General features: G+C 54.3%; 1 protein-coding gene across 1 annotated transcript in view; it reads left to right on the forward strand.

The window, feature by feature from the left end:
* Positions 1–1,322: 1,322 nt before the first annotated feature.
* GHRHR (growth hormone releasing hormone receptor) overlaps positions 1,323–10,762 on the forward strand; it is a 21,597-nt gene continuing 12,157 nt past the window's right edge. The window contains exons 1-4 of the mRNA XM_004702860.1: positions 1,323–1,376; positions 6,612–6,714; positions 6,837–6,944; positions 10,070–10,167. Coding sequence (XP_004702917.1) covers positions 1,323–1,376; positions 6,612–6,714; positions 6,837–6,944; positions 10,070–10,167 — 363 coding nt within the window. The remainder of the gene's footprint in view (positions 1,377–6,611; positions 6,715–6,836; positions 6,945–10,069; positions 10,168–10,762) is intronic.

Consider the following 10,762-nt stretch of genomic DNA (forward strand, 5'->3'; position numbering starts at 1 on the left):
ACATCGTGGGTGGGAGAGGGTCCTTGGCAAAGAAGACTCTTGACAAGATGGATTGACCCGAGGCTGCAGCAATAGGCTCAGACATAACAATTGTGATGGTGGTGTGGGGCTGAGCAGGGTGTCATTCTGTTGACCCTCAGGGCTGCATCCTGTTGCACGCAGGGCTACCCTGCACTTGGCTGACTTGAGAGCACCTGACAGCAGCCAGGAGTGAGAGGGATACCACGTGGTGCCAATGGTTTTCGCTGTCTACTGATGCGGGTGCTTAAGCGCTTGAGGACCAGCTGAAAGATTGGTGCCTTGAATGGAATCTACTTTCCAAAGCTCCCAGCCTGGGAAGTTCCACTGTGCACACGGGCCCTCACTCTGCGGCCGCTGACAGTAAGCACGGCCAGCCTGAAGGGTGGTGGTACTGTGGAAGCAAGGCCCGGTGGTGGTCTGCTCTCTCCAGGACTGAGGCGTCCGTCCTCAGCCTCCGTGGGGCCTCCCTGCAGGTCCCCTTCTTCTTCTCTGAGGCATTTTGATTTTGAGGGGAGGGTGTGTTAGTTTGGGCTCTCCAGAGAAGCAGCATCACTGACCCTTGTGTGGGTTGTATATAAAACCCTAAACCCAAACCCACCACCATCCAGTGGATGCTGTGGCTCACAGTGCTACAACAGGCCAGGGTTGAGCTGCGCCTGTGAGTTTCTAAGACTGTGGCTCTTCGCGGGAGCCCCAAACCCTATCTTTCTGTCTATAGTATTGAACACACAAAGAGCACTGTATCAGGAAATGCCTTCGACAGTCGTAGAAGTAGATTAAGTCCAGTCTGGGTCAAGCCAGGCTTCTCCTGACCCTCGGAAAAAGATGAACAGGAAGCAGGATGGTGACCCTGAGGCAGCAGAGGGCACAGGCTGGTGGATGCAGGGCTCTGAGGTGGGCGGAATGAATCCACTGCCTGTAGTCTGTTGATGGTAATCGAGGACCCAGATTCAAGATCCAGTGCCAGCAGAAGAAGCAGGACCAGCAGGAATTAGACTCTGCTCGGTCTCTCCTCCACACAAAGGCCCCGGGGAAGCAAGGCTATTCCTAGACTGAGCCTCACCCCTCCCCTTCCCCAGGAGTGCTCCTCTGTGGGTTTCCGAGGCTGTCCATCTTTAGGGGAGCAGAAAGCCTCACCTTTCTCCCTATGAACAGCTGGTGGCTTCAAACTGCCAACCTTGTGGTTAACAACCCAATACCTATCCCACTACGCCACCCTGTAGGAGACGTGGGTTTGATTCCTGGTCAGCGCACCTCATGTGCTGCCGTCTCTTGCCCATTGGTGACCTCTGCATGTTTCCATGACGCTGAACACCTTTCACCAGACCGTCCAGAAGGCGAGGAAGAAGAGGCTGGTAGGCTTTGCTCTGCAGAACAGGGGGGGCGGGGGATGCCTTGGCAACCTGTAAGGATGAGTCCCACTGTGTGGGCTACAGAGAGGGGAGCTCAGAAACACACTGGTGAATAATATGGACCCGTGGAGACCCAGAGTCCATCGGTAGTCAATTGGACATCCCCTGTCAGAAGGGCCACATGGAAGAGAAGAGCCAGTCAGGGTGCAGTATAGCACCGACGAAACATACAACCTTCCTCTGGTTCTTTAATGCTCCCCCCCTCCCACTACCATGACCCCAAATCTATCTTACAAATCTGGCTAGACCAGAACATGTACACGGGTACAGATAAGAGCTTGCAACACAGGGAATCCAGAGCAGATAAACCCCTCAGGACCAGTAAAGGGAGCAGCCATACTAGGAGGGCAAGGGGGAGGGTGAGAGTAAGGGGGCACCGATCACAAGGATTGCTGTATGTCCCCCCTCTCAGGGGGACAGACAGCAGAAAAGTGACTGAAATGAGACAGCAGGTGGTGTAAGACATAACAACTAAGAAGAATAATTTATAAATTATCAAGGGAACCTGAGGGGGGAAGGGTGCGGGAGGGAGGGGAAAACAAAATGAGGAGCTGATGCCAGCGGCCCAAGTAGAAAGAAAATGTTTTGAAAAAGATGATGACAACATATATACAGACATGTTTGATACAGTGGATATATGTATGGATTGTGATAAGAGCTGTAAGAGCCCCCAATAAAAGAAAATTAAAATTAAACAAGATATGCAAATAATACTAATTTATAATTTATCAAGGGGTCCTGAGGGGGGGGATGGAGGAGGGAGGGAAAAAAGAGGAGCTGATCCTAAGGGCTCAAATAGAAAGTAAATGCTTAGAAAATGATGATGGCAACATATGTACAAATATGCTTGATATGATCAATGTATGGAATGTAATCAGAGCTGTACGAGGCCCCAATAAAATGATTTTTTTAAAAGAAAAAAAAGATGCAAATGGAAATAAACTTTATTAAAATACCAAAAAGCCAAAAGAAAAGAAGAACCTGGACCCAAGTGGGCCAAGGGCAGCGCCCGCGCCTGTGATACCCTTGTCACAAACACACAAGCCCACTTGCAGGCGGGGTGGACAGCCGGTAGAGGGCTCAGCCTCTCCCTGCAGGGGCACGTTGTCCTGGCCTCAGGGCCAGGGCTGTGGTCGCAGGAAGCGCCCTGCAACCCGGGTGCATATTCAGTGGGTTCTGTCCCCTTTGCTGGCTCCTGCCTATTCAAACAGCCACCTGGAAGGGCAGTGAGGGTGGCAGTGGCAGTGGCAGCGGCAGCTGCAGCAGGGGACACGCAGCCGGAGAGAGAAGAAGACAGGGTCTCCCCCAGGCTGAGGGCGTCTCTGAGGAGACCACCATGGACAGGCGGCCTTGGAGCACGTTCATCCTCTGCTGGCTGAGCCTCCTACCGACTGTGAGTAGCTGCCCCAGAGCACCGTGCTGAGCACCGTGAGCAGATGGGCCCATGAGAGCCTGCAGAGGCCTGCCACCCGTGCCCAGCCTCGTTGGGGGGGGGAGGGGGGCAGCCTGTGCCACCTCCGGGGAGGTGACCTTCTGTGTGTTGAGCCAGCTCCCTGCTGCTCCCCCCAGGGCTTCCTGTGCCGTCTGGGGACCACGCAGACCTGCCTGCCCCTAGGCAGGTCTTAGAACTGGGGAGACAGAGTTATACCCCGAGTCTCCTCTGTCTCCCACATTTGAACCAAATCCCACTCATGGTGGTGCCTGTGGCTCTCTCCGAGTAGAACAGCACCCCGCGGAGTTCTCCGTGGCTGCTTTTTCTGACAGAGATGACCAGGCCTTTCTTCCACGGTACCTCCGGGACACACAGACCTCCAACCTTTTGGTCGGCATCTGAGGGTGTACACTAGTCACACCGCCCGGGGAACCCTTCTCCTCAATAGCTACACACATTGCCCCTCTGAGAAGGCTTCCGGGGTGGTGTTTTCCCGGACATGATACCCCAAACCTGATATGTCCTTTTAAAAATGTGTGGCCCCTGGGACCTTGGGGCCAAGTCAGGTCTGAGATGTGTTTGGAGCACCAGCTGCTCCCCTCTGGCCTTGGGGGGCTTTTCCTCTCATCAAACCAAGTCCAAACGCCCTGCCATCGAGTCGATGCTGACTCAGTGCCCCTCCAGGAGAGGGTAGAACCGCCCCTGTGGGTTTCCAAGACCACAGTTCTCTATGGGAGTAGAAAGCCCTGTCTTTCTCCCGAGGAGCAATGGGTGGTTTTGAACAGCTGACCTTGAGAATTGCAGCCTGACGTGTAACCACTCCACCACTGGGGCTCCCCTAAGAAGCACTTGGTGGCCAACATTGACCCAGGGCCCAGCATGCTGGAGAATGGGTACAGGTCAGAGGGACCTGCTCTACCCTCCGTGAGAATCGCATGTCTTTTCCACGGTGTTCCAGCCCACGACAGCAGGGGCCAGGAGGGGAGCCAGAAGGTACCAGGTGGGAGCTTCTCACAGCCACTGGGACTAAGGTCTCCTTTGCTTTGGCAGCGAGCTCCATGGGAGGGGCTGCCGCCACCACCACCAGCACCCCCCCCCCCCAGGGACACCTGTCTTGGCTCCATGAGACAAGCTGGGTGACCCAGGGCACGTTGCTCTCCCTTCTTAAGGCCCACTTGCTGCTTTTGTCCAGAGGACACTTCCTGGCTACTTGCAGGGCAATTGTACCTTGAACGAGGGTGGGTTTGCCAAGGGCAGGCCATGGGGACCTCCTAGACTGTCTTCCTGGTATGGACCTCTGCCCCATCTCTTTCACCACACACTGAATGCTTCCTGTATAGAGGGGGCCTGATGCCCTCTGCTGGTCACTCAGCCGCCAGCACCGGTGCTCCGTCCAGCGTGGACTCCACCTCCCTTCCCCAGGCCAGGCCTGTGTCCAGGGAGATGAGAAGGCGTGAGCTGGGGTGGCCCTGTGGGGCATCCTGTGGGAGGAGGGGCTGAGCTGGGGGTCGGTCTTGGCATGGTCAGTGGCTGCCTTTTAGCTGGCCCTGAGTGGACAGCTACCCTCAAGGTCAGCAGTTGGGAACACCAGCCACTCTGCAGGAGAGAGAGGGAGCGTTCTACTCCCGTGAAGAGTGACAGTCTCAGAAACCCACAGGTCGGTTCTGTCTGGTCCTGTTGGGTCGCTGGGAGCCACCATCGACTCCATAGCAGTGAGCTGAGTTGTTCAGTTTTGAGTCTTTGTATCCTGGGTGGTTTTCCTCCTTCGCGGAGGGAGGTAGAGGCTGGCTGTCCTTCCTCAGGTGGGAGGGAGGCTGTCCACCACTACCCTAGTTCCCCTGGCCTCTGTGGCTCCTCAGACTGCCTCCGATATGTCCCTAAGGGGCTGGGGCTCCTCTGAGAGTGGACAAAGGAAGGATGATTGGGGACAGCAGCGTCTAAGCACCCCAGGGGCACAAACATGTCCTGGTGAGGGTTCCCTGCCCCTCCACCTCCCTGCATTCCTGTGCCTGGTGGGCTGCCAGCAGGAGAGACTGGGGCCCCCACAGAGCTGAGCTCACTGAGTTTGTGGGAGAGGCCACAAGTAGAAGCTGGGCACCCATCAAAATGGGGACTCTGGTACTGGGTGGTGGGCACAATCCGCAGCCTGGGCACCATGGGGCCATGAGAGAGAGGGCAGAGCTCCGAGCAGTTGAGCCCAAGCTGGATTTGGGGCATTGGTGTCAGCAGGCCAGAGACTGGGGTGGCCTCCCCTTCAGGGCCAGGGCTGGGAGAGGTGGCCCCACTCGCTAGGCTGCGTCAGTTCCGCCCCTCCCAGCCCATTGGTCTGCAGTGAGGTCCTTGGGTCCCTCTTGAGTGGTCCCCTCCTGCCCACTGTCCCCACTCTGGGGTTGAAGTCACCACTCTGCACTCTCCATGTGCCCTGTTTCAGACGGGACCGCTGTTGCCAGTTGCCCTTGAGCTGGCTCTGACTCATGACGATCCATACCCTTCACAGTCCTCAGTCACCTTTGTCACCGCTCGTCTGCAGTCCACGGCCGAGGTCACCCTGTACTTTGAGTGCCTTCCAAGCCATGGCGCTCATCTCTCTGCACGGCATGGGGTCACTATTCGGCTGTGAACCCACAGGGTTTCCATGGCTACTTTTGAAAGTAGGTTGCCAGGCCTTTATTCTGACTGTGTCTCAGAGTGGAAGCTCCACTCGACCTACCCAACGAGGAGCCCTGTAGGTTTTTGAACATTGCAATATGTGCTGTAGTAAGACGGGAACCCCAGAGAACTTAGGAATGGTGCACACGAAATACTCCACACTTTTATTAATTTTCCTGTTTCTATTCATATTTCCTTCCTCCTTCTTCCTTCCTACCTTCCTTCCATCCATTGTCCCATCCATCCATCCACCCACCCACTTATCAAAACATCCAGCCAGCCATCCACTTATCAAAACATCCATCCATCTATCCATCCATCCATCCATGCATCTGTCCATCCATCCATCCACTAATCAAAACATCCATCCATCCGTCTGTCCGTCCGTCCATCCATCCATCCATCTATCCATCCATCCATCCATCCATCCACTTATCCAAACATCCATCCATCCATCCATCCATCCACCCATCCATCCACTTATCAAAACATCCAGCCAGCCATCCACTTATCAAAACATCTATCCATCTATCCATCCATCCATCCATGCATCTGTCCATCCATCCATCCACTTATCAAAACATCCATCCATCCGTCTGTCCGTCCATCCGTCCATCCATCCATCCATCCATCCATCCATCCATCCATCCATCCATCCACTTATCAAAACATCCATCCATCCATCCATCCATCCATCCATCCATCCATCCACCCATCCATCCACTTATCAAAACATCCATCCAGCACACTTTACATGTGCTGTGAGCCAGGCAATATGATACCAAATCAAACCAAACTTACTGCCATGGAGTCGATGCTCACTCATAGCGAACACATCGGTCAGAGTAGAACTCTCTCTGTGGGGTTCTGGGACTGTAACTCTTAACAGGAGTAGAAAGCCTCATCTTTTTTCCACAGTGCTCTGAGGTTTCGAACTGCTGACCTTGTGGTTAGCAACCCAATTTGTGACTCCTAAGGCCATGTGGTTAGGGGTACTTAAACAGATCAGGCTTTGTCTCTGGGGGCAGGTGATCTGGACCAGAGAACCTACAAGGGGCACCAATGGGTGTGGGTCATGCTATAGCTCTTCCCGGCAGGCCCTGGTCCTCGTGCACCCAGAGTGCGACTTCATCTCACAGCTGAGAGAGGACGAGCATGCATGTCTGCAAGCAGCCAGGAGGATGCCGAACAGCACCTCGGGTACGGGCTCCGGAGGGAAGTGGAGGTGGCAGGGTGGAGGAGGCTTCTCTGACCCCTGGATCTCCTGCAGCCTCGGACTCTGAAGACTGGATGAACTCTGACCTCTGCCCCCCTCCCTCTAGGCTGCCCTAGCACCTGGGATGGGCTGCTGTGCTGGCCAAAGGCAGCCTCTGGCGAGTGGGTGAGCCTCCCCTGCCCAGATTTCTTCTCTTACCTCAGCTCAGAGCCAGGTGAGGGGCCTGGATGTGGTGTGGTGGGGGAGGGAGGTTATTTCTTCCAGCCTCGGCAGAACATGCTCAGGCCATCCCTCCTGGCTTGGGGGCAGGTCAATCTGCACTTCACCCCCCAACTGCCCCTCTTCTAGTGTGACTTCGGGTGAGTCAGACAGCCTTCAGACCCTCGGCTTCCTTACCTGTAAACAAAAACAAGAAGAGCTTTACTATCCAAGCTTCGAACCAGCCAGAGTGTAGGCACCATGCCCAGTGGCCATCCGGCACGGGGCCACTGCTGTCTGGCTGCAAACAGGAATGCTGGTGGCCCAGGTGGCGCTTGGCAGGGTCCCTCCATCCATTCATCCTGCTCAGAGGAAATGGCCGCTGGGTGCCTTTGCTCCCTCTGCCTCCTGGATGGGTGTCACACAGCCCTTAGGGCCCCGGGGGCCCAACTTACTCTCTTGTGCTCCCCACCCATTCCTCCACAGGTATCTTCAAGGGGAAGCATGCTGAGTGTCGATGGTGTGGCGGTTACACAGTGGGCTGCTAACCACAAGGTCACTAGTTCGAAACCACCAGCCGTCCCGTGGGGGAAAGATGAGGCCTTCTACTCCCATAGAGTTAGAATCTGGCAAACCCACAGGGGCAGGTCTATCCGGTCCTGTAGGGTCGCTCTGAGTTGGAGTCGACTTGATGGCAGGGAGTTTGGCTTCTGGTTTGCCCGGCTGGTGGTTCTGAGGCCGCGGAAGGCTGACCAGAGAGACTGGCCTGGGACCTAGTATCTGGAGGGGAGGCCAGGATCTCTGCTCTGTGCGGATGCTGCCAGGGTCACCTGAAGGTGTCCTGGTGAGAGGGGACGGGGTTAAAGTCCGGGACTCTTTTTCCCACCTACCCTCCTTTACTTTCGTTCTTTCTTATCTTGATCATTTTATTATGATCTGGGTGAAAGTATATCGAGCAAACCAGTCTCTGAGTCACCGACTCGTGCACGTTTTATGACCTTAGTTGCAATCTCTTCAATCGATGGGCATTCTTCCATGCCCTCCCTGCGCACCCCAGCTCCATTCGCCCCTCTTTCTTGACCCTCCCTGCCTATTGAGCTTTGTTGGTGAGAAAATACTGCCTTTGAGTCTCATTTCCTCGACTGCTCCGAGCAACGTATTTCTCATGGGTGTTCGTGTCCACTCTATTTAAAAACCAATCTTGCCCCATGGTTCCGACTCATAGTGACCCTATAGGCCAGGGCAGAACTGCCCCGGTGGGCTTCCCAGACTCTAACTCTTCACAGGAGTAGAAAGTCTCAGCTTTCTCCCTTAGAGAGGCTGGTGCTTTTGAACAACACCACCATGGCTTCTTTACACTGGACTAGGGCGCTGAAACATGTGGATTGTAATCCTCACTCAGCCACTGGGGAGGCAGGCAGTTTGAAACCTCCAGCCCTGCAGGCCTGTCTCTTGTTTGGCCGACGGTGGTCTCCGGGAGTGAGCTCCCCTCCAGGTTTAAAGGGGTCCCAACCATAGCCAGGGCTGCCACCAGTCTGTGTCGGGCAGTGAGTCTGTCCTTCTCGTGTGTGAGCTTGCGTTCTGTTCTACAGCTCACCCCTGTGTCCAGGGACTTCCATGAGATCCCGGTCTGAGCAGGAAGCCATGCTCCCCGGGCCCCCGGCTAGTTCTGCTCACAGTGCAGACTGGGGCTCAAGTGGCTCCTTAGTTCTTCGGATCCGCTGGCTCCTTGGTGCGCTGATCTCCTTCACGCTTCTTGACTCCAAGCACAAGGAGACCAAACGACGTTTTAGAAACAATAGTTGTTTATAAGCTTTTAAGACCCTGGTCACTGCTCACCAAAGTAGGATGTAGAACATTGGACTACATGTTTGCTGACTGACCTCGATGTCCCCGGGGGCCATGGTCCTAAGGCCCAGAAGCCTAGTACCTCAGTCCCGCAAACTGTTTGGTTAGGGCTGAAGACCTTTCATGGCTGTGCTCGCTATGTGCTCTGGCTATATGTGCAGCACAGACAAGTGTGAATGTCAGTCGACAATCTGCCAAACCTATCTGGGCTATGCATCTCTCACACATTCCATTTATGAACTGAGGAATGAATCCGGTCCTAGACGGTCGCTTCTTATTACTGTCTGTGCAGGGCTGTGTGTGCAGCAGTACTTAACCCTTGTAGCCTTTTAGCCTCTCGTGTGTCCCAGCGTTGTCCTTCACCTTGGTCATGCTGTGCTGACCTCCCTCTTATCATTGCCTTTCCCTTTCCCCAGTCAATAGATGGCTACTATGTGGGTTGCTAACCTTTAAGGCCAGCAGTCCTAATCTACCAGCCAGTCCATGGGAGAAAGATGAGGCTTTCTACGACCCTTGTTAGTCTGGGTAGACTAGAGAAACAAATCCAGGGAGACTCATATGTGTGTAAGAAGGAGTTTTATATCAGAGAAAGAGTTTTATATCAAAGAGTAATTATACATTAAGAAAGCATCCCAGCCCATTGCAGATCAAGTCCATAAGTCTGATATTAGGCCATATGTCTGATACCAGTCTATAAATTCCTCTTCAGACTCATGAAACACATGCAATGACACTGAGTGCAGGAAGATCACAGGCTGGTGGGTGGAAAGTCTTGTGCATCCAGTGGCAGTGGAAACATCTCAGTGCTGGCTGGGGTCTCCATGTGGCTCCTCCAACTCCAGGGCTCTAGCATAGCTCCCTGTGTCTTGTCAAGGAGTGTGTGTGTGTGTGTGTGTGTGTGTCTGCCTTCAGCGAGGTATTTATCTCCTTAGGGTCTCCACAGGCTAAACCCCACCCCTTTACTCTTTAGTCTCAAATTGACAGCAGATAGGTAACTACCACACCCCTACAGAATTGCAGTCTGAGAACCCCACAGAGGCAGTGATACCCTGCCCTATAGGCTCGCTGTGAGTCGCAATTGACTGTATTGAAGCGAGTTAGGTTGGGAACCAGTTAGTTGCCCCGTGGGTGGTAAGTAATGTGAAACAATGTTTCTTTCTGTGTGTGTAAACCTTCCCTCACATTTTTATACTGGGGCCTTCATACCATAGCTGTCCTTCTGTGATGGACCTATTTCACCCAGCATCATGTCCTGCAGATGCATCCACGCGGTGAGAACCTCTTTCTTTTCAGGGGCTGTGAAGCGGGACTGCACCATCGCGGGCTGGTCTGAGCCCTTCCCGCCTTATCCCGAGGCCTGCCCCGTGCCCCTGGAGTTGCTGGCTGAGGAGGTGAGGGGCTCCAGACTTCAGGGACCCTTCCTGGGGGGCATTTGCCTGGGTGGTGGGCTGCCTAGCCACTCTTTTCTGCAGCCAGTGTCAGATGGGAATGTGATCACAGCGGTCTTCCAGCAGATGGCAGTAACGAGAACAGAGGACAGGGACCCCGGGCTCTTTTGCTCTAAGTAGGTGGGGAGGCCACCTTCCTGTTTGCTCAAAGGAGAAGGGAAATGCGCTGGCCACCGTCCCTTTGGAGTCCCCCTCTCTGTGCCAAGGCTTTGGAGGTTTACCAAAACCCACACTCACCGCCACGGAGTCGGTGCTGACTCAGTGACCCTATAGGACCGGGTAGAACTGCCCCTGTGGGTTTCTGAGACTGCCGCTCTTCACAGGAGTAGAAAGCCTCATCTTTCTCCCACAGAGAAATCCACCCATCTGCTGGTGGATTCAATCAGCTGCCCTTAAAGAGGGAATTAGAATGCCTGTCAGACACCCGAAGCCCCGTCACTTATAACTATAAGCACAAAGACCGAGGAGCTTGTACCAGAAAGACTGTAAGCACGTGTGCCCATTAATCTGAACACACACACACACACACACACACACA

Source organism: Echinops telfairi, unplaced genomic scaffold, assembly GCF_000313985.2.
Source record: "Echinops telfairi isolate 266 unplaced genomic scaffold, ASM31398v2 ScPeMD7_23;HRSCAF=83, whole genome shotgun sequence".
NCBI classification, from domain to species: domain Eukaryota; kingdom Metazoa; phylum Chordata; class Mammalia; order Afrosoricida; family Tenrecidae; genus Echinops; species Echinops telfairi.